This window comes from Dissoconium aciculare (genome assembly GCF_010015565.1).
Source record: "Dissoconium aciculare CBS 342.82 unplaced genomic scaffold K489scaffold_13, whole genome shotgun sequence".
NCBI lineage: Eukaryota > Fungi > Ascomycota > Dothideomycetes > Mycosphaerellales > Dissoconiaceae > Dissoconium > Dissoconium aciculare.
In genome coordinates, this window is record NW_022984963.1 from 467,262 (window position 1) to 492,317 (window position 25,056).

General features: G+C 52.0%; 10 protein-coding genes across 10 annotated transcripts; 3 read left to right on the forward strand and 7 right to left on the reverse strand.

Annotated features, from left to right (window-relative positions):
• Positions 1-84: 84 nt before the first annotated feature.
• K489DRAFT_383776 (LETM1-domain-containing protein) lies at positions 85-1,964 on the reverse strand. Its single transcript, XM_033605693.1, has one exon. It carries the CDS (start codon positions 1,901-1,903, stop codon positions 284-286), a length of 1,620 nt encoding a protein of 539 aa, XP_033456578.1. The 5' UTR covers positions 1,904-1,964; the 3' UTR covers positions 85-283.
• Positions 1,965-2,350: 386 nt separating this feature from the next.
• On the forward strand, positions 2,351-3,328 carry K489DRAFT_68732 (uncharacterized protein). The gene is made up of 3 exons (XM_033608838.1): positions 2,351-2,624; positions 2,796-3,051; positions 3,150-3,328. Exons 1-3 carry the CDS (start codon positions 2,550-2,552, stop codon positions 3,263-3,265), a joined length of 447 nt encoding a protein of 148 aa, XP_033456579.1. The 5' UTR covers positions 2,351-2,549; the 3' UTR covers positions 3,266-3,328.
• A 313-nt stretch (positions 3,329-3,641) lies between these two features.
• On the reverse strand, positions 3,642-5,131 carry K489DRAFT_404175 (uncharacterized protein). Its single transcript, XM_033607111.1, has 2 exons — positions 4,018-5,131; positions 3,642-3,966 (listed from the first exon to the last, which is right to left on the reverse strand). The coding sequence occupies exons 1-2, from the start codon at positions 5,106-5,108 to the stop codon at positions 3,672-3,674; spliced, it is 1,386 nt and encodes a 461-aa protein (XP_033456580.1). The 5' UTR covers positions 5,109-5,131; the 3' UTR covers positions 3,642-3,671.
• Positions 5,132-5,967: 836 nt separating this feature from the next.
• K489DRAFT_373392 (Prefoldin beta-like protein) lies at positions 5,968-6,494 on the reverse strand (the record flags this gene model as incomplete). The annotated part of the gene is made up of 4 exons (XM_033603419.1): positions 5,968-6,000; positions 6,052-6,244; positions 6,309-6,399; positions 6,458-6,494. The coding sequence occupies 4 exons, from the start codon at positions 6,492-6,494 to the stop codon at positions 5,968-5,970; spliced, it is 354 nt and encodes a 117-aa protein (XP_033456581.1).
• Positions 6,495-6,711: 217 nt separating this feature from the next.
• K489DRAFT_383780 (UPF0287-domain-containing protein) lies at positions 6,712-7,594 on the forward strand. Its single transcript, XM_033605694.1, has 2 exons — positions 6,712-6,827; positions 6,889-7,594. The coding sequence occupies exons 1-2, from the start codon at positions 6,794-6,796 to the stop codon at positions 7,095-7,097; spliced, it is 243 nt and encodes an 80-aa protein (XP_033456582.1). The 5' UTR covers positions 6,712-6,793; the 3' UTR covers positions 7,098-7,594.
• Positions 7,595-7,679: 85 nt separating this feature from the next.
• Positions 7,680-11,872, reverse strand: K489DRAFT_363051 (carbamoyl-phosphate synthase large subunit). Its single transcript, XM_033602676.1, has 2 exons — positions 8,082-11,872; positions 7,680-8,008 (listed from the first exon to the last, which is right to left on the reverse strand). The coding sequence occupies exons 1-2, from the start codon at positions 11,490-11,492 to the stop codon at positions 7,901-7,903; spliced, it is 3,519 nt and encodes a 1,172-aa protein (XP_033456583.1). The 5' UTR covers positions 11,493-11,872; the 3' UTR covers positions 7,680-7,900.
• Positions 11,873-12,712: 840 nt separating this feature from the next.
• K489DRAFT_344580 (WD40 repeat-like protein) lies at positions 12,713-15,936 on the reverse strand. Its single transcript, XM_033602318.1, has 2 exons — positions 15,905-15,936; positions 12,713-15,853 (listed from the first exon to the last, which is right to left on the reverse strand). Exons 1-2 carry the CDS (start codon positions 15,919-15,921, stop codon positions 12,979-12,981), a joined length of 2,892 nt encoding a protein of 963 aa, XP_033456584.1. The 5' UTR covers positions 15,922-15,936; the 3' UTR covers positions 12,713-12,978.
• A 340-nt stretch (positions 15,937-16,276) lies between these two features.
• K489DRAFT_412857 (P34-Arc-domain-containing protein) lies at positions 16,277-17,358 on the forward strand (the record flags this gene model as incomplete). Its single annotated transcript, XM_033607979.1, has 3 exons — positions 16,277-16,341; positions 16,411-17,072; positions 17,129-17,358. 3 exons carry the CDS (start codon positions 16,277-16,279, stop codon positions 17,356-17,358), a joined length of 957 nt encoding a protein of 318 aa, XP_033456585.1.
• K489DRAFT_383784 (uncharacterized protein) lies at positions 17,203-19,177 on the reverse strand. Its single transcript, XM_033605695.1, has one exon. The coding sequence runs from the start codon at positions 19,013-19,015 to the stop codon at positions 17,639-17,641; it is 1,377 nt and encodes a 458-aa protein (XP_033456586.1). The 5' UTR covers positions 19,016-19,177; the 3' UTR covers positions 17,203-17,638.
• Positions 19,178-20,136: 959 nt separating this feature from the next.
• Positions 20,137-23,808, reverse strand: K489DRAFT_325336 (uncharacterized protein; the record flags this gene model as incomplete). Its single annotated transcript, XM_033601825.1, has 1 exon — positions 20,137-23,808. One exon carries the CDS (start codon positions 23,806-23,808, stop codon positions 20,137-20,139), a length of 3,672 nt encoding a protein of 1,223 aa, XP_033456587.1.
• Between the last annotated feature and the right edge of the window lie 1,248 nt (positions 23,809-25,056).

Consider the following 25,056-nt stretch of genomic DNA (forward strand, 5'->3'; position numbering starts at 1 on the left):
ACCTCACGCCGAGGCGCCAATTGAGAAGTGCGCATTGGGGCCTCAAGATTCATTGCAAATGTTGCCATTCATGTTACAATAATCCCAAGACTAATCTATCGCAATCGCCCGCTTCCTGGGTTCCAAGACTTCAAAGATTCCCCTCGACCAAAACGCCCAACGGTCATGATTGCTTTTTTGAATTTTTAATAATGACAGTGTCAATACAGGACACGAAAAAGAATACAGAGGAATGGGAAAGGGGAGAATTCTATAGGACTGGTCCAACCTGTGACCATCAAGTTCATTTCTTTTCCTCGTCTGCCTGCTTGGCTTGCAGCTTCTGCTGCTGTGCAAGGTCTCCTTCGCTTTCGAGGATATCCTGCGCAGCCGCCTTGCTAAGAGCAGACTCTTGCCTCGCCTCCTCTTCCTTCTCGTCAATGTCTTCCTTGTCGCTCACACTTGTCACCGTGCCGCCACTGGCTTTCTGCTCCTCTGCTTGTTCATTTTCTTCTTGGATGAGCTCTTGCTGCTCCTTCAGGACCTGCAGACGCTGCTTGTTCGTGACTGCACCCTCAGCGTTGTGCACCTCCAACTCAATCTCGTGGAAGAGCTCCTCGGGAATCGAGCTCAACACGGCCTGCAATGCAGACAATTGGCTGTCAAACTCGACTTCCTTGCCTTGAGCGTACATGAATGCATTGCTCAGGACAAGCAGTGTGCTGGGGACTCCATACTTGAGACGCAAATCAAGCCACAGCTGCAAATCATCCCGCAGTCTGCCGGGACTCATGCCGTGTGTACGAAGACCACGTGCAGCGCAGGCGGTCTGAAGCTCAGGTACAGACAGAGACTCCACACCCTCGAAGCTGATAGCTCGATCGTCTCGCTTGATTTGTCGCATACGATGACGGACCTGGTAACGAAGCATGGGATCGGTACCGAATGTGTTCAACGCCATATACCGGCAGATGCCAACCAATTGTGGGCGGGACAGATTGTCGAGGGTAAGATCGTCCTTGAAGAGCTTGCAGACCTTGATGACGTCGGCTTTGGTGGGCTCCTCGCCAGTGGCACGCAATTTCCGGAAGAACTCTGTGAACTCCTCTTTCTGCGCATGGATTGGGCTAATAGGTAGACCAGATTCGCGCAGGGTCGAACGCAAAAGTTGAGAAACTTCTTTGCGGGAGGTTCTTAGCCTCATAGCCTTGGATTCCTTACTCGCGGCGTTCTCGTATGTCGACGGCAACATGTTGGGGAACAGTCGCAGAGCAACCGGCAGAAGTAGTTCGGCAAATGGTACGATGACGAAGACCGAGAAGGGGACCAGGCGGCCGAGGTCCTGGACAGTCCTTTGTAGTTGACGGTGCTCACGTCGAGTGAGTTCGTACCCAGCGGCCATCTTCAGAGCAAGACGAGAGGAGATCCTAACCTCTGTGGCGAGAAGTTTTGTTCCATCCCAATAGTGCTGCGCTTCGTGCTTGACCTTTTGCCATAGCGTGAGTTTGTTCTTCTCCTCTTTCTTTACTAGATCTTTCTTGTCCTCAGCCGACTCTTGTGCATGTTGGGCTGCAATCTCGTTGAGCGCGGCCTGCTCGGATGCTGAAGTCGGCGCATGCTCTGTCGGTTGTGCTACAGGGATACTGATATTGTGGTCAGGCTTGCCATCAGCCTTGACGGCGGGTTTTGATTGTTCGGAGCTGTTGGCCAGAGGCTTTCGGGCCTCGCTGATGTTGAATCCAGGTGGAGGTGCACTACCGTTCTGTTCGCTCGTTGTCTCTGTCGACGCAGCTCGATGTGGGATGAGGATGGCGACGGCAGGCAAATGACGAGGAAGACGTGCGCTGCGCTGAAATGCTGCACGAGTTCCGTTGCGCATCAACAGGGGCGCGAGGTGCCGCGAAGCATACTGGCTTGACAGCATGCTGAGCGATGATGTGATCGGTAGTATTGAAAGAATAGCGCTGTTTCGTGTAGAAGGGAGGTCGAATCGTGTGATGATGTTGGGTCGAGGGGGAGGGTAAAGCGCATAAAGTTGTTGAGTGATGTGAGATTTGAGCAAGGTTGTTCCTGATGATGTCTCATGGGTTTCACCTCGGACTAAGTGCTATGATGTGCTTCACAGTACCTTGAATCATGGTTCAGGGTCAGGGAATGGATGGTTCACGTTTATCTGTTATTTAGCCCTCTTCCAGCTGTGCCGCTACCCAGATCCCGCAGACCTCCGTTGAGGCGATGAGATATTCACTCACAGGACAAATGTATGACGCACGGGCCGAAGCGCATGTGCCGAGTGACATTTTCTGGACACAACACAGACACAACCTTGGAAAGTATCGATTGTTACGTGTCACACTATTGATGGCATCCAGCTCAAGATGATTACCAGAGACTGCGTACTATGAATCTCCATTCACCATCATCTGTTAACTACTTCTAACCAACGTTACATTTTTACGCGGCGTTGACGTTTTTACTCCGGAAGCTGGCAGACGTGGGCGTCGATCATACCGTTCAACACATTGTCAGCGTAATGGCTCCAAGCTTCGCACCGAAGAACTTGCAACATAATGAAATCTTGCTCGCAAATGATAATCTTCTGTACAATGCCCACGTGCAAAGTATACACATGTGTAAACAGAGCGGTAATAAACCCACCAACTTCGTACACATGAGCCTTAGAAAGCAACCCTAAGCCCTGAGAGCCAACAGCCATTCACAATTGTCTTGGCTCCTCCGAACTCTCCGCCGACGACCGACGACGACGACTACAGTATTGACTTACTGAACTAACGACCCGCGAATGTAGGACGTAGACAGCAGAGCGTGACGGCATCCCTAGGGCAGACCCCAAAATCTCAGATAAAATCTCAGATACGCCGGCCGTAATGCTCACCAAATACATCACCGCCGTGAAGACGAGCTTCTCGCCCTTCAACCCGCGATCCGGCAAGACAGTGCGGAGTTTTCTCGCCTTGCTCCCTTCAAATGCACGCTCGACCATGGCGATTGATGTGAAGATGTTCGGAAAGGCACAGGCAGAGGCGCCAGCGACGCTCGCGATTTCATTCAGTAGGATCTCTCTTTTCCAAATTCGGAAAACGATTCCGGCTTCGATACATTTCGAGTTGCAATCATCATGTGTACTAACGAGGGTAATGTCGCAACAGAAGACGGAAAGGAGATGAAGATCGATTTGGAGAAGATGAAGATTAAGGATATCCAGCAAGAGGTCGATCGACACGCACGAGGTCTACGGAGAGTTGAGGAACTATCAGGGAACTAGTCGTACTGGAAGATTATTGAACGAAACAATTATAGGAGGATGGGTTGCGATACAGCACGGATCGAGCTGGCTGAGGCATGAACGACCAATTCCAAGTCACACGAGAACAGAGTCGATCTGATCGCCTCATGGGTTGATGAAGGAGTTCTTTGCGACAACATTTTTCGCAGAGTTCCCGGGCGTGTTGCTGCTGGCCATGATGATGGCCGAAAGAGGCCAATCGAAGACCTGAGCAATCGTTGACAGAATGGTTGACGCGACGCCAGCTACAGGGGTCAATTTTGGACGGAACCGGCTTGGGTCCTTATGTATCAACACATCATGACACATTACTACAAGACCTTAGAGCGGAAACTGCCCATTTGTACAAGAAGTTCATCATATTCGTTAATTCGATACTGTCTCATCAATCATTCGCATCATCCTCATCCACGATCTCAATCTTGTCTTCGGCTTCGGGATGTATGAGCTCTCCCAGCTCCGCACTCGCAGCGATGATGGCACGCGCCTGCTGAGATCGATCGGAATCATTCTTGTCCAGGTTCATATCGTCGCTCACGAGCAGCTCTGCGAGATGCGGTACTAGTACAGCCTGCACGAAGCCTGACACACCACCTTGCGCGCCGGAGGTTGCTACGAGATCGTCATGGGCTGCCCGTGAGCGGATCTCGTTCGATAGACTGCTCAGGATGAAGTCGGTCCTGTTCGAGATTAGGATGTCTCTGGAAAGATCGGACCAGGATAAGACTCACATTGCTTTCTCGCCACGAGGACCATAGTAACCCACGGATGCCCCTGGTTTCCCAGAATTGAAGGTCTGTTTGATGCCCTTCGCTCCAGGCTTGAGCCGCGCCTTGAGCTCGTTCCGGTAGAATGAAGGTGTGCCACTAGTGTTGTTGAGTATGTTGCGTAAGGTAGTGTTGTGCTTGCGCATTCTCGTGTCCAGCCGTCCCCAATCGATGTCAGGATAATCCCTACTAAGCCACGTAGCTTTTGCCGAATGCACTCCGTGGAAATGGCAGAAGCGTTTTTGCCATTGAAAGTTCAACCGTTGTCCTCGTAATTGGTCTCGATGCTCATCTTCAAACTCTTCGCGGAGCAGTGAGTCGACTGGCTGACCGCACATTGCGCACTCAGCATCTTCGCTATCTTGCAATCCACCATCTTCGTCATCCTCGTCCGAAATGACCTCCGAAGGCTCACGTCGCTCCCGTGTGCTATCGACTTGATTTGACTTGTCCGCCGCGTCCGACCTGTCTCTCAATCTGGACGACAGTCCCCGAAATGCCGGTTTCTTCGTAGTTGAAGCATCGGCGTCCTTCTTTTTGCCGGCCAAATTTGCAAACTTCTTTCCCTTCCCCGTTTTCTTCGGCACAACTATGCTTCGCGTGTACTTTTGGGGCACGAAACCTGACTTGGCGTTTGGTGGTGCAAGATGATTGGTGAAGGTGCCCTCCTGTCTTCGACGCTTAGGCGAACCCTGTGAACTACGAAAGATCTCGTCGTCGTCGTCATCGTCGTCCAGTGTAGAGCCTGGACTTGTGCGTTTGCTGGCTGTGCTCTCTGGGCTACTGCGCACGCCTAGTCGTCGGAAGCCTGCAGCCCGCGACGTAGATCGAGTCGTAGCCGTGTGCGCAAGTCTCTTAAATTGACACGCCGGTTTCTCGATCGCAAGCTCGTCACCGCTGCTTTCTGGCTCGCGATCGAAATCTCCATCGTCGCCGGGCGCAGACTTCAGATCACCGCCGGAATCCGCATCTTCCGCCACATGATCTTTTGCGGTCGCATGAGGCTTACCCCCGACTGTTAGCAGGAGCTTACTGTGCGCTTGCGACCGGCGCATTCTTATGGAACGGGAGTTTTCCAAATGTCCACGATGCACATTCGCAGCGCATTGGCAAGCGAACGCGCATCGATCGCGTGCCAAACGCGCACCCAACGCGAGACCCCGTGATCAGGACATTTCATGTTGTCGCCAGGCTGAGCTGAATTTACCGACACAGATCCACAACTGATGACATTCATAATTTGACTCGGCAAAAAACGAATACACCGAGGCTCTCTTGGAACAGAATCACAATTTGTATTTCATTCGCTCTAGCGACTCAGGGCGATCGCAAGTTTGTAGAAGCTCTGAAGCAATAGATTCCCATCATCGCTACGACTCGGTGGTGCATCAGATCCGAAGCCTCGCTGTGACCGTGGTCGTTCAATTCCCGTGATTCATCCTTCATCGCGTCATTCTTATCCTTTACTTCTGGTCCGGGGGAGACGCATCAAATGCCCAAATGAAAGCTTCGCCGGGGCAGTGGTGCAGGCGCCTGTCATTACTCACATCGAGCGACGATTCGACCATAAACGCTTCCATCAAAATGATCAACGGTTTGCAGTAAACTTCTTTGCTGCAATCATAGCCGACTGAATGTCGAGTGGCTTTCGTGTCACTTCGCTCGCGCGATCGATTCTGCAGCTTCGGTCACCTCGCACTGGCGCTGGAGACCATCAGACTGCGGAGGCGGTGATTCAACATGCATGTGCTGACCGATTGGCCAGCATCACGGCATTCGATCTATTGAGAGCGATCATTCAATAGGCTCCGTGATCGGGCCAAGCTTTATTCGGCCCCTTTCCATTTCGAGCCACATATCTCGAGATTAGCTGTTCACCGAGGATGACGATGCCTCAGCAAGAAGAGGGAGTTTTTATTGCTGGACGACTTGGATGTTGTTCTTCTTCTATATACTGTATTAGCAAATGCACATCCAAAAAGCCCGGCATCAACTTACCTTCCACTTTTCCATCTCCGTCTGCTTGGTCTGATACTGCTTGAGTAGGTCCTCGAGGACTTTCTTCAACCCATCGGCGTTCGTCTGAAGCGCAGGGAGTACATCACTAACGGTTCGTTCTACTAGAACGCCATTGACCATGCGGAAACACTTGCGATCATCGGGCAGGGGCTTTAATGTTTCGAGGACCAGGCTGTAGTGAATCGTCAGCAAAGATCCCCCTTTGGTTCAAGAAGATACAACATTGCTGTACTCACGAATGCTCTTCTAATCCCTGCTCACAATCGCCAATTTTTTGGGCGATGCCTTGTAGGGTCTCTTTGAAATTTGAATATTGAACCTGGAGTTCTTTGGCACACAAAATCAGCTGCAGTGTTGAGACCACTCCTTCGATGATCGAACAAACCTTGTTGATTTTTCGCGGACATTTGCTGCTGAGACATCTTGCCAGATCACGACCAAAGTGATCAATGCCAGTAGTATCGACCAAAAGGATTAATTCTGAGCGAGGGCGGATCGACGTTTCCGATACAGGCAGTTACTGCTCGAGTTTGGCGGGGAGAAATGCTGTTAGTCAGCAACTTTTGATCTCCAGGGCTTCCTTCTATCTCCACGTGATCTCATGGACATTTCGAGATCCAGATCGTCGAGCTTCCAGACCCTCGTTCATGACATCGTGAATCCTTGCGCCTTTCTATATTTCCTCGCATTCGCACCTACCAATCGCATCGCATAAACCATCATGCATCCCCACTTACACCGTGAAGACAATAAGGGTAAGAGTCTCGACACATGCAAAATTCACTCAGCAATCGACTGATGGTGCAACACACACAGGTTGCGAAGAGATCATGAACGCGCTCGAAGAATGCCACGCCAAAGGCTTCCTATGGAAGTCCGTCGGCATGTGCAACGACGTCAAGACGCAGGTGAACAAATGTCTACGTGCGGAACGTCTGGACCGTACGGCCAAAAACCGCGAAATCGCCAAGGCGAAGCGCCAGCATATGGAGAAGGTCTGGGCTGAGATTGATGCAAATTCATGAAAGGAGCAAGGAAGAAAAGGCATTTTATGGAGTTCGCAGGTCGATGGGCGCTTGTCGGGACAGGAGGAAGGGTGGCGGACTGTAGGATCTCCTTGGGGGGCGGGCTGTGATAGGCTTCCTGGACTACGGACGATTCAACATTCGATTGCACAATGGGGTGGGCGCATTGATCTCGCCTCACTGGAACTCGAAGATTCGGGTATATGATTGGACAGTCCGCGTCGACAATGGTCAGCGGACAAGCTCGCAAGAACCAGCACGGAAACGATAAGTTCACATGCTAACGATCTTCTGGAGATGGGTGGCGAAGCGAATGTGCCATTGGTCTGGTCGACTATGCTATGATGCATTGATTCATGTACAACAGCTGCAGTTGATCGCAGTGCAAAGTTATTTCATGATGTATGATTTTTTTCCAAGGGAATGCGAGATACAAAGGATGTGTTATTAATTGAATTTGTATCAAAATCAACACTCAAGTCCTGATATAACCGTACAAAAATCGCGAGTCTGTATATGGGAGTGGACGATCAAGTGATATTGCCAGTGGAGAAGAGACATGGAAGTGGCAATGCAATCAAGGGCGGAAGATCGTGTGAGTCTTTTTTAACGCTTATAATTCATCTAATAGTTCCATCTTGCTCACACGCACGCACATACGCAACCATAAGTAAATTAACGCCAGGGCGACCTATACAATGCCCGTTCCATCCGTCTCCAAATTCTTCTCCAGTGATCAGGCTCCAACGAGAGTGATCTGTTAGAGCCCGAGCTGGTCCGGATAAGTGGATCACGAATTTGCTTTACAAAGGCTTGCCGCCGATGAACTCGCTCCATCGGCGCACCTCGGCCGGGATACCCTCTTTCTTTGGAAGCTTCTCGCTCATGCACTGAGCGAACAGCACAGCAGTCTAAAAGAGAAATTCGAGTCAGTTTGTTGTTCACTCAATAGAAATACAGAGAGAAGGCTTGGTGAGAACTTACCCTAGGCTCCATGAAAAGTGGGACACCAAAGTCGACGGCGTTTCTGCGCATGACGTAGTCCTCATCGACCATTGAGCTGGCCCTTCTCTTAGCCAGGTTGAAGACACCGCGGATGTTGTACTTCTCGAACACTTCGCGGAGCAGTCGCTTGTCCTGCTTGGGGAATTCAATGACCTCGACTGAGACGCCCTGGGCAGTAGAGGCGCTCTCGAGGTGTTGCTTGACGATTTCGTTGGCAGCGTACAGCTTGAAGCCCAGCGGTTGCAGGAAGTCGACGATCTTGGCAAGGTCAGGGGTCTCGACGTCACCTCCAAAGAGGAGGCCTTCGCCAGGAACGGGCAAGCGGAAGTTCATGGTGCTCTGCATCGCGGTCCAGTAGGCCTCGACGAGGTCCTTTCCGAAACAAGCCATTTCTCCAGTACTGGCCATCTCGACGCCGAGGTAAGGGTCAGCACCAGCGAGACGAGTCCATGAGAATTGCGGAACCTTGACGGCAAGGTAGTCTCGCTTCTCGGTCATGAGATCAACGGGTTCAGGGACATCCTTGTCAAGCAGAGCGCGAGTGGCCACATCGATGAAGTTGGTACCCAAAACTTTGCTGACGAAGGGGAAGGATCGGGAGGCGCGGAGGTTACATTCGATGACCTTGAGCTGATCCTCGCCGCCTTCAGGGTCAGTAGCGGAGATGATCTGCATGTTGAAGGGACCAGTGATTGACCAAGCTTTGGCGACCTTCTGGGCGATTTCCTTGACGCGGTCGATTGTGCTCTGGGGGAGGCTCGTGGGCGGGAGGACGAGAGAGGCATCACCGGAGTGGACACCAGCATTTTCGATGTGTTCGCTGACGGCGTGGACGAGGAGCTTTCCACCAGAGGCAACGGCATCAACGTCGATTTCCTTGGCCCCTTCAATGAATTTAGTGATGACGACAGGGTGATCGGGGCTGACACTGCTAGCAGCGACAAGCTTCTCCTCGAGCTCGTCCTCACTTCGAATGACCGTCATGGCGGCACCAGAAAGCACGTAGCTGGGACGGACGAGCACAGGGTAGCCGACCTCATTGGCGAAAGCTTGGGCATCCTTGTAGCTTGTGAGCTCCTTCCACGCTGGCTGGTCCACACCGATGGAGTCGAGGATCTGAGAGAACTTGTGACGGTCCTCGGCCTTGTCGATATCCTTAGGATCGGTACCGAGTACCTTCGCTTTACCGCTTTCTTGCAATTTGAGTGCGATGTTTTGCGGCAGCTGACCACCAACAGATACGACCACACCAGATGCAGATTCCAGCTCGTAAATATCCATGACACGCTCGTAGCTCAGCTCGTCAAAGTACAGCTTGTCAGCCATATCGAAGTCGGTGGACATCGTCTCCGGGTTGTTGTTGATGACCACAGTCTTCTTGCCTTGGCTCCTCAATGCGGTCGAAGTGGACACACTGCACCAATCGAACTCGACGGAGCTACCAATTCGGTAAACACCAGAGCCGAGCACAAGGATTCCGTGGTCGTCAAAAGTGACATCGTGACTTGACGCATTGTATGTTGTGTAGAGGTAGTTGGTGTCTGCAGGGAATTCTGCGGCGAGTGTGTCGATCTTCTTGACCCAAGGCTTGATGCCAAAGTTCTTTCGGCGAGCGCGAACCTCATCTTCAGTGCTGTTGACCGCAAGCGCAATCTGCTTGTCGCTGAATCCGAGTTTCTTCGCCTTCATCATCAGCTCCTTCTTCACACCAAACAGCGAGCCGATATCCTGAAGCTCATGTGTGCAGTCGACAATGTTCTGAATCTTGTAAAGGAACCACTTGTCAATCTTGCTCAGCTCGTGAACGCGATCAACGGTGTATCCTTCGTGAAGCATGGCCTGGCCGACAGCCAGCCATCGGCGGTCAGTAGGGTTCTTGAGCACTTCATCGAGATCCTCAAACTTGTCACCCTGCAGGCCGACGAATTTGGGGTCAACCTGGCGGATAGCTTTTTGAAAACTTTCCTCGAAAGTTCGTCCGATGGCCATGACTTCTCCGACTGACTTCATGCTGGATCCGATCGAGCGGTTGACATTCTGGAATTTTGACAAGTCCCATCGAGGGATTTTGGTGACGATGTAATCGAGAGACGGCTCGAAGTTAGCAGTTGTAGTGCGAGTGACAGCATTGGGCAGCTCTGGAAGTGTGTGGCCGAGACCGATCTTCGCAGCGGTGTACGCAAGAGGATAACCAGTAGCTTTTGAAGCCAAAGCAGAAGAACGGGACAACCGAGCGTTGACCTCAATGACTCTGTAGTCGAGTCCGTCAGGCTGTAGAGCGTACTGCACGTTACATTCTCCGACAACACCAAGATGGCGAATAATCTTGATGGCCGCAGTTCGCAACATGTGGTATTCCTCATCACTAAAGGTCTGAGAGGGCGAAACGACGATACTGTCTCCGGTGTGGACTCCAAGTGGGTCGAAGTTCTCCATGTTGCAAACTGTGATACAGTTGTCCGAAGCGTCCCGGACGACCTCATATTCCGCCTCTTTCCAGCCCTTGAGGGACTTTTCGACTAAGATCTGAGGAGAAAGGGTGAGCGATCGCGCAGCAAGATCCCGAAGCTCCTCGGGATTATCTGCGAAGCCGGATCCGAGACCACCGAGAGCAAAGGCAGCGCGAACAATGATTGGGTAACCAATCTTGTCGGCGGCCTTGAGAGCATCATCGAGGGTCTCTACAGCGATACTCTCTGCGATCGGAATGTTGATTTCTTGCAGAGCCTTGGCAAAGAGATCACGATCCTCACTGGTCTCGAGGGTCTTGATGCTGGTTCCAAGAACGCGAACGCCGTACTTTTTGAAGATTCCCATCTTCTCCATTTGCACACCCAAGTTCAGTGCGGTCTGGCCACCAAAGGACAAGAAGATACCATCGGGTCGCTCCCTCTCGATGACGTAAGTCACATATTCTGGGTTGACGGGCAGGTAGTAAACCTCATCGGCGAGGGCGTGTGAGGTTTGAATGGTAGCGATGTTGGGGTTGACCAAGACCGAAGCAATTCCAGCTTCTTTGAGAGCCTTGAGAGCTTGTGAACCCGAATAATCGAACTCACCGGCCTGGCCGATGGCAAGACCTCCAGAGCCGATCACGAGGACCTTCTTGACATCGATGAGATCTTGGGCACCAGCAATGACACCGCTCTCGAGGTATGCCTTGGCATTGGGAGCAACATCAGCCTTGCTGGTCGCCAACAAACCAGTTGTTCGGGAGAACTGTCGCAATTGCTTCGCTGGAGACCTGCTGGAGCGAGCGAATGTGTTGCAACGAGCGACGGCCGGGCTCTGGGAAAGAAAAGTGCGACGGGCTATGCGCGGCACGGCCAATCGAGTGTGTCGGGAGAGCTCTTGTTGCAGCTGGCGAGCAACACACGCGCCGAGAGCCATGGTTGCGAATGAAAGAGAGGAAGATGGAGTGAATCCCCGGCGCTCTTGGGAGGCCTTGAAATGGGAGAAGAAAAGCACAGTGGTACAGAAAGAAAAGGTCTCGGTCAGTCACAGTTGACTCACTTGACTGCCAAAATTCCGCGGCTCCAAAAACCCAATGCGAAAGAGTCTGGGGTGAGAATCATGGAGCTCGGCTTGTCTAGCGCTGCATCTGTGCGCGGGCCTTTCGTTGATAGCGATAAGCACACAAACCCTTCCTTGACCGCCGCCCGCCTTTTTTCTTAGGCACACAAATCGTTCACGGTGCACGCGACCAGTTGTCTGGCGTCGCTTGACAATTGATGAGGTTTTGTAACGAGAATCACGGAGGATGGTAGAAACAGGTTCCTATGGGAGAAAGATGATCGAACGGGATCGGGATCTGTCATGAAATACTGTCTATCTGCACTGCAGCATGCAGACATGCAGAGAATTGTCTCTTCCTTGTCGAATTTTCCTTCCATACTACAATACGCCATGGGCCAGACGGGCCAGATTTTTGATACATTCCAAGGTTGGGGAAAAAAAACTTTGAGCTTTGGCTGCAGACACTAGCTGCTTTTCCTCTTCCGCCATGTATGCTGTTTACACTTAGGCAGTCTGGTGATCGTGAATATGGCAGTCCATCATCACACCAGGAGCGAATATTCGCAGATACAACAATGGATGCACGACGCTATATTGTTACATACTCTAACGATACCACCACGATAGGGGAATAATTATATTCATGAATGTAGTATAGATAGTGATGCGCATTGGATAGACTGTATCGTGTCTCTCATCAAGTACGACCAAGCCTCAGTCAGACGTCATGCGCAGGACAAAAAAAATCGATATTGACCAGGGATGAACATGCGTACATCCCGGTGCCACGAATGCAGATGTGAGGTTCCAGAACACCCACCGCTAGCTCGCTGACGTATATTCCTCATCTCGGGAGTAGGACCAAAAATGCGATACTGTAATTGACAATGACATTGACTTATTGCAACGGCTTGAGGTCATTGTGAGTCGGCCTGCAAAAGATTTCTATCGGGGCTTCCACTGGCCCAATGGCGTCACAATCTGCAGCCGACCGCAGTGCCATGTGAAAGATAAAGCTAGACAGTGTACATGTGAGAGAAAAAGCAAAGTACCGTCAGAAATTTTCTGTACAGCAATTACAGGTATCCTTGTCAATCAATACATACCCATTGGATCAATTGACCGTATTCCTGGCATAGAATGACCACAAGGTGTTGTGCCTAAGACTTCGTGGTCCTCAAAAAGACCACTCAAACGTGCCGGGCAGCCGGACCGCGTATTAAATTGGTCGCCTTCACGTGCTTTCCAACCTTGGAATGTTTGCATCAATCACATCGACAACCCACTCAAAGGCGCATGACACGGTATAGCCGTGCCATTGTATGAGTACATTCATCATTTCCAAACTTGCGCCAGTACATCATGCGATATTATTGAAAGCCCGCTTCCTCTTACCCTTTGTCAAATCGTCCTCGTCTTCTCCATCAACTGTTGTATCGCCCACATAGCCATCCACCAATTCCCTGTCTCGTACTTCGCGACCCAAAATTTCCAAAGCCGCAAGGTTGAACCCGAGAATCCTGCTCTCCTCCGCTTGCCAGGTGTCGTACGCCGTCAAGATAGACGTCAATACTGTTTTCATCTGCTTCGACGCGACAATTTGCGTGGTGTGTGCTTGAAGTAAGAAATACGTCACGCGCCAGGCGAGTTGCGGCTGCATGCGATGTTGTATGAAGATACTCAAGAAGGTGAAGAGCACGGGAAGTGTGCTGAAAGGAACGACAAGTAAGGCGTCGTTGAGAGCAGGTGAAGGGATCTTTTGTAATGTTCGGAGAACATGTTGCTCGGCTGTGATGTTACCCATTGCCATGAAAATTGGATTGCGCTGGGGGACTGCAGTCTTGGGATTGCGTTGCCGGTCACGCTCGAAGGCGAGCATTAGCTCGTAGTCTTCAAGACCGACCTCGAGAGCCTCCATCAATTTCTCCCCGTGCGTCAAAGTCGCGATGGTCTGTTTGCTTGCGGCGGCGACTTCGTCATCTTGGTCTTCGCCGTCACGGAAATCATGATCCATCGTGTCTGCCAGAGTCGCTTCGTGTAATGCTTCCATCTCACGCTCGCGTTCTTCCTCGAGAAAGATCAGGTCATCGCCGATTTGCCACGACCTGATGCTTTTGTCATGTGAAGCCGTGACAATGGTCTCACCGGTGCGACTAATCGCCATCGCCCAGATCTCTCCGTGATGACTGTCGAGTCGTTGGATCTGCTCGAACTTGTCACCATCCCACGTTTTCACGACACCGTCCTTACTGGCACTGAAGATGATATGCTTCTCGTCGTGTTCCATCGGATGCGGGATAAATGCAACTTGCATGACGGAGTCCTGATGTGCAAAGAACGCTTTATGGCAATCACCAAAGTCGAGACCCCATATTCTGACATTCTTGTCTGCTGAACATGTAGCGATCAGCTTCGAATCAGAGCTGATACTCAAGTTTAGCACCGGCAATTTGTGCCCGTAGAGTGTGAGAAATAACTTGAGGCTGTCCGTGAAGAACACTTTGACGGTGTTGTCGAGCGTACTGGCGGCAATCAATCTTGAATCGGGTGAGAAGCATAGACTGAGGATATCGTCGGCAAGCTTCATTTGTCGTGTTTGGGTCAGCTTGAGTCGTTGTGTAGTTCTTCTCGTCCCGGGGACCTCTTCTTCGACAACGTCAAATTTCCAGAACTTGGCACTTTTGTCTGCTGACCCAGTAACGACAGATTTGCCGTCTGGGTGCACAGCCAACGTCCAGATAGCTCCTTCGTGTGCCTCGATCTTTTCAATCAGTGTGCTGGTGCTGATGTCGTATAGCTCGAGTTCACCCGACTTCGTTCCCAATAGAACGATCCGGTCACCAGGTAGGAAAGCCGAACAGAGTGCCTGACCACATTCGAGCGTGCGTAGACATGATTGCGTGCGAATATTCCAAATTTTCAGAGCGCCCGCCGAGGCACTTGCTAACATACGATCATCAGAGGAGAGGGCCAACGTGCGAATATCTGCGCGGTGCCCTGGTAGATCAACACCAAGCGTCCGAGTGTAATCCGGTGCATCTTTATGGCCAGCCTTCTGCTGCGTCGCATGATTCCCGATGCTGTACATTTCGAGCTGGTTGTTAGTGGTACCGGCAAGAATGTGAAGATTCTTGGACGCCTTCGGGCCGGTCGTCACCCATTGCACAGATCTGACTTTTCCGCTAGTCCGTAACATGACGAACGGTACAAAGACATCACCAACCTCAGGTGCCTCCTGCGTCTCTTCAGGCTCAGTTTGCACTGTCTCTCCAGCGGCGGCAGCCTTTTCACGTCTCCTTTTCCGCTTGCGAAGCATGTGTCGGTGCACCTCCTCGGCTGTCCTTATCCGCAGTATTTCCACCACTTTCTCTGATCCATGCACAGCAATATAGTCTTGCTTAGTATGAAATGAGACTCCTATCGTCCTGTCCTTTCCTTGCCGCTGTATGATGCCACGACTTTGCAACACGTCCTGCTTTTTGCCATCGCTGCCTTGACGACCGATTTCTGCAAGCGCATCGAGGTCGACATTCCAGATCTTAAGTTCGCCGTCATTACCTGCAGTGATACAACCGTCGCCATCGGCGCTCATCCCGAGGGCCCAACATTCTCCGCTGGTTTGTGCGACATGTGTCTCGATGCAGTGCGGCGTCACGAGGTCCCAAATTTTGACCAGCGCGTCTTTTGATGTAGACAACAGATAGTTCTCTTCGGGAGTCCCGTCAAGTGCGGCGTCAGCTCCATCTACCTGAAAATTGCGTGTGCGAAGAAACGACAGTCCTGTGATTTGATCCTTGTGCCCGCGCAATCTGAATTCTGCAGCCTCTGATAACAAGTTCCAGACGATGATGTTGGTATCTTTGCTTCCACTCGCAAGTCGAGTCCCGTTCTGATCGAATTGTAGATGAGTAATGCCGCTACGATGCCCATTGAAGCTCACGACAATCTGGCCGGATAGCGCATCCCATATTCGAATTGAGCCGTCATTGTGGCCAACTGCGAATAGATCTGGCTGGACGTTGCATTGTGATATACAAGTCACTTCACTTCTGTTGTCTTTATCGTGCCATCGAGATAGAAGCTCGCTCTTTTTAACATCCCAGCAAAATACTTCTTCATTGGCTCCGACGTAAACTTTGCCAGCGCCAGTGCCTCGACCTGAACCGTCGGGTGCCCAGACACAATTTGACGATGCCGTGCAGACGGTGCCAAATGTTTGAGAAACCTCGTATTTTCTACAATCGTCAGTATATACATGCAGCGGTCACCTGTGAAGCCTTACGTACCTGTAGGAGCGAACCATCGCGATAAATATTTCAGAAGATTCTGGCGCGCAACTTTTTTTATGCGCCTGCGATGATATCAAGGTCCAGCTGCCCTGTTAGGGCTCCTCCGCAGCTGTGCAGGACAAGCGCCCCCACAATCGCTTCGTCACTGCGCCTGGGCAGACACCAGAGCCGCAGTCCACATCACCCGCCGGAGCATGTGCGCGAAGGTAGCACTTGTATGGTCTATTGCTCGACAGTATAAGTTCAGCAACTCGAAACGTTGTACAGCTCGCCGAAGAGTTTGACAAGATCACTGGCACTCATTCGGGCGACGCATCAACTTGATATCGAAAATCACCCTCGTCGCCCTCTCCGGACAACCCCGCGAACATGTTGTTGCTCGATTATCAGAACGTGCTCATTGAGTCACTACTCAAGGACCGCTTCGCCGCAGAGTGAGCAACAACTGAGATCACAGAGATCGCACAGTCCACTGCGCAATGGTATCTGACTTCACTCTCCAGCGCGACTCCCACCTCAATCGACCAGCTCATCTCCGACTTCGACAATGTCACCTTCCACATCTCAACACCCACCAGCAAGACCCAAATCCTCATCTCCATCGCGATAAAATGCTGGCCCGAGCTTGTCAAATATGGCGCCGAAGCCGTCCTGCAACGCGAATACGGTCCGTACATCGTGGAGCCGGAGCAAGGATATGATTTCAGCGTGCAGGTCGACCTGGAGAACCTGCCAGCCGAGCAGGAAGAGAAGGACCAATTGGTCTCGCGAATCAGCCTATTGAAGCGCCACGCCATGGCCGCGCCATTCGAGCAAGCATTCGACGAGTACGCCGTGCTGCACGAGCAGGCTAGCCACTACACGAGCGAGAGCGCGCCGCAGGGCGTCCGCGAGGGAGGAGAGGTCCGCGCGATCCACTACCGCGATCCAGAGACGATCTACATCAAGGCCTCGCACGATCGGGTCACGGTGATTTTCAGCACGGTGTTCTCCGACGAGACGGATCGTGTGTTCGGAAAGGTCTTTCTGCAGGAGTTTGCCGATGCGCGGAGACGGGCGATTCAGAATGCTCCGCAGGTTCTGTTCCGGAATGACCCGCCGTTGGAGTTACAGGGTGTCCCAGGTCTGAAGAGCGGCAAGGGCGAGATGTCATACATCACATTCGGTGAGGAACATCTTTCTCGATTTGTGCACGAGCAAAACTCTGACATCTGTTCGCAGTCCTTTTCCCGCGTCATCTCACCCCACAGCGACGATACGAGGTCATTTCTCACATTCAGACCTTCCGTGATTATTTCCACTACCACATCAAGGCCAGCAAGGCTTATATTCACAGCCGTATGCGCCGAAGGACGGCAGACTTCTTGCAGGTGTTGCGGCGTGCTCGTCCGGAAGCAGAGGAGAAGGAACGAAAAACGGCCAGTGGAAGAACCTTCAAGGTTCAAGGATGATGAATGTGAAATAGATGGGGTTTCCGCTTCACGCTGACACGGCACATGAAACGAAACGAAACTAAAACCTTTTCTCGGTGCGAGCCTATCCACGATGCTGCACCAATTGACATGATTTGACAGCAGCTCAGAATCTTGTGATGACAATTCCAACGGCGAAGATGTCCAGTCAGCATTGTGTACCTCCCCTTTTGCATCCACGGCATAATGCAGATTCTTTCACACTTGCACTCCAGTACTCCGATATCGTACATGTACACTGATGATACAGCAGCAGCGTTCACCACTTGGGCGGCGAGCAGTCGTCCAGGCCAAGCCCAGGTAGATGACCAACCCGCGCGCTCGACGGCGATCCGAAGCTTGACTGACTGTCCCATCTAAATTCTGACACAATGGGAGTTGTACACGGCGTACTGAAACCCTGTCGGAAGGTTGCAGCACGCGGCGAGACCACGTTCATCGCGGGTGGTACCGGCCTGTGAGCACTTAGATCTGGCGGTGAGAGCATAGCAGTAGTTTCGAAAACCCCGGACGGCGAGGCCAGAGGCGTCGTTTCCTGCGGGTGCTCGACCACAGTCTCGAGTAGGCGCTCGTTCTCAATACAAGTGCATGTCATAACGATTGATTCCAGGTCGATGGCATTCTTCTCCACACACTCGAGGATTCGACGTTTAGCATCTGCCTGATGCGAAGGTGTTTGAATGGCCCGAGCGATCTGGACTTCAGCGCTGAAGGTGCCCGCCATGCGCGCAACATGTCCCGCAGATCCATACTCCAGAAGCTTACCTGGCAACACGATCCAGTCGGGATCGGCAGGGTTGTGGATACCTTGCGCGTCTGGCATGTGGTCTTCGTGGACGTAATAGCAAACTGAACGGAGGCAATCCTTGCGGGACTTGGCACTAAGTCGACAGGAGTGGTGAATACATGCGATCTCGCGGAGGATACACTCTTGGCAGACCGGCGCCTCGTTGCATTTAAGTCCGTGTGAACGACAATGATCGCAGACAATGAATTGCTGACGAGTCACAGCAGGACTGTCCTTGCTGTCAGGTGTGGTGCCTGCGTCACTATTACCTCGCGGCCATGTTGGAGCGAATGCATTTGTCTCTTGTCGAAGGAGGTCGAGTGAGTTGAGTCGAGGCTTTACAACCTTCTTTAGGTATTGGCTGATGTTGAAGTCTTTCGGATCTATTGCTACTTCCGTCACGCGTAGCGAGGAAAGCGACTTTTGCACGATCGAAGCGCTTGAGTGTGCGTCGAGGGGCTCTGAAAAGGAGTCAGCTGATGAGCTGGTCAGCATTCGAGGTCGGGCCGACACATCAACGATGGCCTCGAACTCGCCTCTTCTGCTTCGTCGACGACCCGAGTTGTCTCCCTTGGTCTCATCATACGGTGGCTGAATAGCAACTCGCCGATGCAGTGGAGACTCTTCATCGGTTTGATGGTAGTCCTGTCGATGAAAACCATGCAGCTCAACGAAGGCTTTCTCGATGGAGTCCTTCAACTCGAGCATGATTGCTGATGTGGTACTGTCGCTAGATCTAGATCGGCCAGTCATGACTGTATCAAACCTTATCCAAGTTTCAAATATTGTCTTGCACACGACGCAATTGCAGCATTGACCTCGAGTGACGATGTGATGGAAGGCTGACATGTTGACATGACCATCACGCTGCTGATCATGCAGATTTCCTTGGGAACGAGAGCATAAGATATTGTATGAATGTCGATATATCAGTCAAGTTGTGAAGGAAGGATGTAAGATGTAAAGGTTGATGAGATAGATGGGCTCAAGACGGTCACTGAAGACGAGTCGGTTGTGACTGATGAACGGCCGATGGCATTTGTTCGAAGTGTCGCACATCAAGCAGCAAGGATGCCTCATATCGGCCTTGTAGGCAACAACTCGCGAATGAGCCAACGTGAATGGAGCGGACACCTAGAAAACCTCAAAGTCGTGGAAGTGATAGTGTGTGGGCCAACCTTCCGAAGCATTCCAAGGTTCTTCATGTGATACAACCGCACACTCTTTCCTCACATGTCAATCTAGTCACATTTGATTGAGCACTAAGGCTGTTACTCGTGCAAAGCAAAGGTGATGGAAAGGCACCTGGGCTGTCACTTGTCAGAGGTATTGAAAGCGCTATCCCATGAAAAGCTGCAGATATTAAAAACGCTGTCACCCGCCAGGCTTGACAACTCGTATCAAAATTCACTTGCAGCCCTCCACTTGGGTCTGATGATCATCTCCACCAGCAAGGTAATTCCACCAAGCACCCATACAATACTTCGATCTCGGAATGATGAGTCAAGGTAGATAATCTGGTATCGTTTCAACGTTACGTACAAGGTTCCGCTTCACCGTGGAGCTCACGATCTATATACATTTTAAGGAGAAAGAGTCCAGAGAAGCCTCTGCTACATCTCCTTCCTGTCGACAGTCTAACATGATTGCTTGCGTTCTGCTACACAAGTTCAAGCAAAGAGTTTTGTTCTTCGCCATGTCCATCCAAGCCCTAGCCAACGAGTGACAAATGGTAGACCAATCCTGGACAAACCCAAGTGAATTTCGAACGCGATGTACCGGAAGCATGAGCGAGACCCAAACAGCCGATTGAGCCGTTGGACATGAAAAGGCGTGGGTATGAAACGAAAAGAAAAGAAGAGGTGACTTGAGAAAGGAAAAAGGAAAAAATGTCCTGAGTGAGGTGCCGGTGCTTCTCCGGTCACATCAAGACAGCATTAAATTACGAGATCATTTCTGCAGCGCTGAGATCATAGTCTTGGGGCCTGACCCTTCTCGCCTAGCTGGGCAAGAAGATGGCTTGGGGGAATTCGTGAAATGTTGGGACCGCCACGACTGGTGGGCATTGGGACGTAACCCTCGTTTCTCCTCCGCTGTCGTTCGATCAGGATGCCGATGAGGACAAGCAGGAAGATGAGACCCAAGGCGATTGCCAGACCGATGAGGACGACAAGGCCGAGGGCCAAGCTCCGGCTGGAGTGGATGCCGAAGCCTCGCGGGTCGCTGACGAAAACGCCTGCAATTGTGCCGGCGCCGCCGTCGTTGCTGCTTGTGATGAGGTATGGGGTGTAGGTTGTACCATTGAAGAGCACTGAGCTGGCGTTGCCATAGCTTGGAACGTCGATGGTACCAGTGAGGAGTAGGACATCGTTGCTTGCGATGAGAGCAGTGTTATCATGAGACGCAGTGGTCGGGATGACTTGCAGACTGCGGACCACGGAGTTCTGTCCCAGACCCGAGGCGATAACAAAAGTGTTGCCGTTGTATTTGGCAATGTAAGTGGAGCCGTTATTGGTAGCAATCCCGGAGACCCAGAATTCGTCTCCGATGACCGACGACATAGCAGTGACAGGACCAGGCAGGACCGAAGCGCCGGGGTGAGCGATGAATGTCTGGTTGCTGGAGTCGTATAAGCCGACACTGACGGGCGCGCCAGCAATGGTCAGGTTTCCAGCAAACTTCAGCATGGTCGTAGAGGACCAAATCATAGCGTTGACGTTTCCAGAGAGACCGAAACCCGGGCTGTTCCATGACCTGGTCTGGATGTTGTACACACAAAGAGACGCACATGGCAAAGAGCCAGCAACGCTGAACTGACCACCGACATAGACATTGTCTCCAGAAGGTTGAGTCGCAATTGCATGGACAACGACATTGTCGCCTCCCAGAACTGGTGGTTGGGGAGAGGTGAACGTGTTGGCTGCAAGGTCGAACGCAACAAGTCCATTGACATTGTTACCATTCACCGAACCCCCCAGAGAACCTCCAGCGAAGAGTGTTGACGATTGCACATCCATCGCCATGACAATAGAACCAGTGCTGAGCGTGGAGACGCCAGTGATGACTTGACTGGATCCAGTGTTGTTGATGAAGACCAGATCCTGAATGACTGAACCGTTGCTGGCTGTTGCTGAGAATGATCCGCCGAAGGCTGTAATTTTGAGGTTGTTGTTGTTCACATACATGCCCTTGTACACACCCGAGTAGTTGCCGTTGCTCAGATCGATGGCGCGCTTGCTCAGACTTGATGTGGTAGCGTTTGAAGAGGAGCTGGCGGGCTTCAGGTTGAGGCCAAATGATCGGAACGAGGAGCCCGAATCGATCAGCTCGACGACGTCACTCAGACCCGGTGTCTGCAAGTCGATTTGACCAGCCCAGAATGGCTGGCTGTTAGAGAGAGTGTAAGCAGTCAGTCGACCGCTGGCGCTCGAGCCGGCATCGGCAATGTTGTGGAGCCAATTGTTTCTTGATGGAACCCAGACAGCAAATCCAGACGCTGTAAATGATGCGTTGCCTGCGAATGCATTCACAGACGAGAAACTGCCTGAAAGGGCAAGGCAGTCTGCTTGAGCATTGGTGGAGACATTCAAGCGGACCGGAACGATGTATGACACGTTGCCATTGACGCCTGCGCCAAGAGAAGACCACTTATTGTCGCTGAGCGAGTATGCAGCGACACGGTTCAGATCTGCGACGGAGTTGTCGGCAGTGGAGGTGAAAGCACCGACATAGTACACAGTGGAGTCCGAAGGATTCCGGTAAGCGTTCAGCACGGGTCCGTTGAGACCGCCTCCGGCGACGGAAGCAGCAGAGTTTTCGACTCGCACCACGTTTGAGATACCGGTGGCGGAGAAGCTGCCTGCGGCGAAGGTAGAGCCCTGATATGAAATCACCGACCGGACAGACGCGCCTGGGTTCAAGCGTGCACCAGCCATGTCGATGGCGGATTTGGTAAAGTCAGAGCTGACGACAGCTTGTTTCGGGTCGTACTCGAAGAGACCGTTGAGACCACCAGTAGAACCAACCAGTTCAAAGCGTACCTTCTGCGCAACCACGTGCAACGGAAGACGCTGCCCTGCAATGGGAGACAAGGTGATAGTTGGGCGGAAAGAGCTCGACGCGTCGACATAACCATTGTAAACCTGGTCGTACTTCGCATAGTTGTTAGTCTGGTAGATAGTAGAAGCGAATGTTGGTCCCCTTGATGTCAATGTACCAGTGACGTTGACTTGTCCACGAGACTGGCACGAGTTGTCCTGGAGACATCCGGGTGTCCACACCGTGATGGAGTAGTTTCCGGATTGCTTGATGTTAGGATGGAACACGATGTTCGAGCTCGATCCCAGTTGCGATTCACTAGTCAGATTCGCAGAGAGATATCCGGAGTCTGCAGAGTCAGCGCTGCGACGGAGAGAAACCTCGTTCCAGGTGCCACTGGCAGGTGTGACGACGGAAGACGAGTCGGTTCCCGCGTTGAGGCACGATGGTGCATTGTAAGCATTGACAGCAAAGCTGTAAATGTCGTCCTGATACAACTCAATGCCGCCGAGGCCACCACCGGCGCCGTACCAGCTGGTAATGTAGATTCTGAACATGTTCATGCCGACCACAGGTGAGAAGCGGAAGTCCTGGGCATTGTTGTTATTGAGAAGAGGGCAGTCCAAGATACACGATCTCGCATTGCCATTGCTGTCGACGTAACTCATGTTCAGAATTCCGCCACTGTTGAGATCTTCGAAGTAGAATGTCTTAGCGCCGCGTCCATCCTGGTTGGCATTGTACAGTCGCAGCTTGGTCGGGTTAAAGCCAAAACCGAACTGGCCCTCCCACCAGCCAGCAGTATTGTCTGCCAAAAGCCAGGTATTGCCAGCTCCGGCTTGCGATGCGGTCTTGCACACGATGTTGCTGGCAGAGGAGAAGCCACTTGTGGTTGTAGCTCCCGAGGAGCTCAGAGCGCCTCCTCCAAGATTGACAGGCTGCTGGTCGCGAATATTCGGAGTGGTGACATTGCCGAGGCCATCAAAATTGCCGCCAAAAACAATGTTACCTGCGGAGTTCTTGGTGATCGAATTGATGGGTCCATTGAACCCGGCAAAGGGAAGATTGTTCCAGTCGTCCGTCCACTGCAATGCATTGGTCGAATTGCCTCCCATGAAGTTACCACCAACGTAGACAGTGGACGAGTCGCTGTCACACAGTACTGAATTGCATCTCCCGCTAAGACCAGGCAATGACCTTACTGGATTCGTCGAATTCGGGCTGTAGATTGCGGCCGAATTGGCCTGGACACCAGCGACACTTGTGAAATTTCCGCAAAGTACAATGCCGACAAAGGTGCCATCGCGCTTCACGTAAGGGCACATGGCCATGATGTCCGCATCCACCAAGCCCAGATCCGCAAATGCTCCGCCAGCTGAACGGGTCAACAAGGACACACTTCCATTGCTCCCAGCAGAGCCCACTTTTTGACCATCGAACGCGTAAACGGAAATGCTGTCGAAATCTCCAGCGATGGCGACCTGGCCCAGCGAGCTCAGATCCAAATTAGGTGCAGGTATGCTGGCCGGAGTGCCTTCGACACCCGTAACCCAAGACAGAGGGGATAAGAGAAGTAACGCGGCGAGCCCAGACGCGCGGGCCATCATTTGCGAGACTGAGGTCCTCATTGTCGAAACAGCGCTCGCGACCGCGAGAGGTGAGAAACGCGAGAAACTCTCGGTACCACTGTTGTCGATGTCGAAATCAGATAAGTGAGTTCGCAGTGTCCGGACCAGATGAGGTTATCGGAGGTTTTCACGCATCCATGACGCAGGCTGTCGGAAGGTCGTCGTTCCGGTTCTGTTTGCAGTGCGTCTCCTGTCGAGGATTCAAATGTCGACCAGATATGAATGCCGTCGGTGACAATGACAGTGCTGTTCACCTAGATGAGCGAATGTGGGTGACCGTCGCGAAGACGAGTATCGGAACTGTAACGAAAGACTGCAGGTGAGGAGCAGGAGTAGGATCCAGTAGTGCGAAGGAAGCGTGATTCCGACAATGAGAGAGTGTGGTGAGAGGTGCGTACAGCGCAGCAGTGATGGCGAGAATGCTGCTGGTGACGGAAGCGGCCGATGCGTGAATGGAGGAGAGACACCACCACAGGGCAACTGGCTACTGTACCTGTATGGGGGAAAACGAGAGTGGAATCATGAATGGCGCCCACACCTCTACACACGATCACATAATAGACTTTCCGGGCGTCCACTTTTACCCGTGCTTGTCAGTGCATCTACACAAATGCGTGTGTTTGTGTGCGTGTGGTACTGACGAGGGTCGTACGGGGCGCCCATGCAAGGAATGATCGCCCACCCGCCGAATCGAATTCCTATCGATGATGGTGGGAGAGGAAACAGGTCAAATCCTCGTGTTTCCCACACGCCCACATCGATCATCCACCACAGAAAGCCCCCCTCCGCCCGTACTCTTCTCCTGTTGACTACTTTCGGCCAAGTGACCCCAACCGCCAACATCTCCACCCAATCACGGCAAGCATGACGATTATACGTTAACCCCAACCGGGCATAGTCGGCGTCCGCAAAGCCGCGGCTGGAAATTAACCTGCCGAGCCTGACGACACACATCACTCACAGGCAAATGGTCGGCAAGCATTTGCTCGTTCGTTCGGGCCTGGCCTTCTCTCGTGCGGACTGGAGGACACTGCAATTTGGGGATTTGTCCAGTGAGATGGATTGTTTCGCATCCACAATTCGTCGTCATCGGATGACGCTTCGTGGTACACCCTGCTGTTCTTCTTCTTCTCTTCTTCTGTGCGCACGCGACGAGAACACCGTGTACTGTACTGTGACACTGCGTTGAAAAGTAAATCCACGTACTGCACTGCACTGCTGAAG

What these genes read in the sequence shown, in the direction of transcription:
- K489DRAFT_383776 (XM_033605693.1), bottom strand. Translation starts at nt 1,903, where the DNA reads ATGCTGTCAAGCCAGTATGCTTCGCGGCACCTCGCGCCCCTGTTGATG.
- K489DRAFT_404175 (XM_033607111.1), bottom strand. Translation starts at nt 5,108, where the DNA reads ATGCGCCGGTCGCAAGCGCACAGTAAGCTCCTGCTAACAGTCGGGGGT. An exon ending in CCTCGTGGCGAGAAAGCAAT is followed by an intron (nt 3,967 to 4,017) that starts GTGAGTCTTATC and finishes AATCTCGAACAG; the next exon opens with GACCGACTTCATCCTGAGCA.
- K489DRAFT_383784 (XM_033605695.1), bottom strand. Translation starts at nt 19,015, where the DNA reads ATGTCAGCCTTCCATCACATCGTCACTCGAGGTCAATGCTGCAATTGC.
- K489DRAFT_68732 (XM_033608838.1), top strand. Translation starts at nt 2,550, where the DNA reads ATGAAATCTTGCTCGCAAATGATAATCTTCTGTACAATGCCCACGTGC. An exon ending in ACACATGTGTAAACAGAGCG is followed by an intron (nt 2,625 to 2,795) that starts GTAATAAACCCA and finishes TGTAGGACGTAG; the next exon opens with ACAGCAGAGCGTGACGGCAT. An exon ending in GACGCTCGCGATTTCATTCA is followed by an intron (nt 3,052 to 3,149) that starts GTAGGATCTCTC and finishes ATGTCGCAACAG; the next exon opens with AAGACGGAAAGGAGATGAAG.
- K489DRAFT_383780 (XM_033605694.1), top strand. Translation starts at nt 6,794, where the DNA reads ATGCATCCCCACTTACACCGTGAAGACAATAAGG. An exon ending in ACACCGTGAAGACAATAAGG is followed by an intron (nt 6,828 to 6,888) that starts GTAAGAGTCTCG and finishes CAACACACACAG; the next exon opens with GTTGCGAAGAGATCATGAAC.
- K489DRAFT_363051 (XM_033602676.1), bottom strand. Translation starts at nt 11,492, where the DNA reads ATGGCTCTCGGCGCGTGTGTTGCTCGCCAGCTGCAACAAGAGCTCTCC. An exon ending in CACTTTTCATGGAGCCTAGG is followed by an intron (nt 8,009 to 8,081) that starts GTAAGTTCTCAC and finishes TTTCTCTTTTAG; the next exon opens with ACTGCTGTGCTGTTCGCTCA.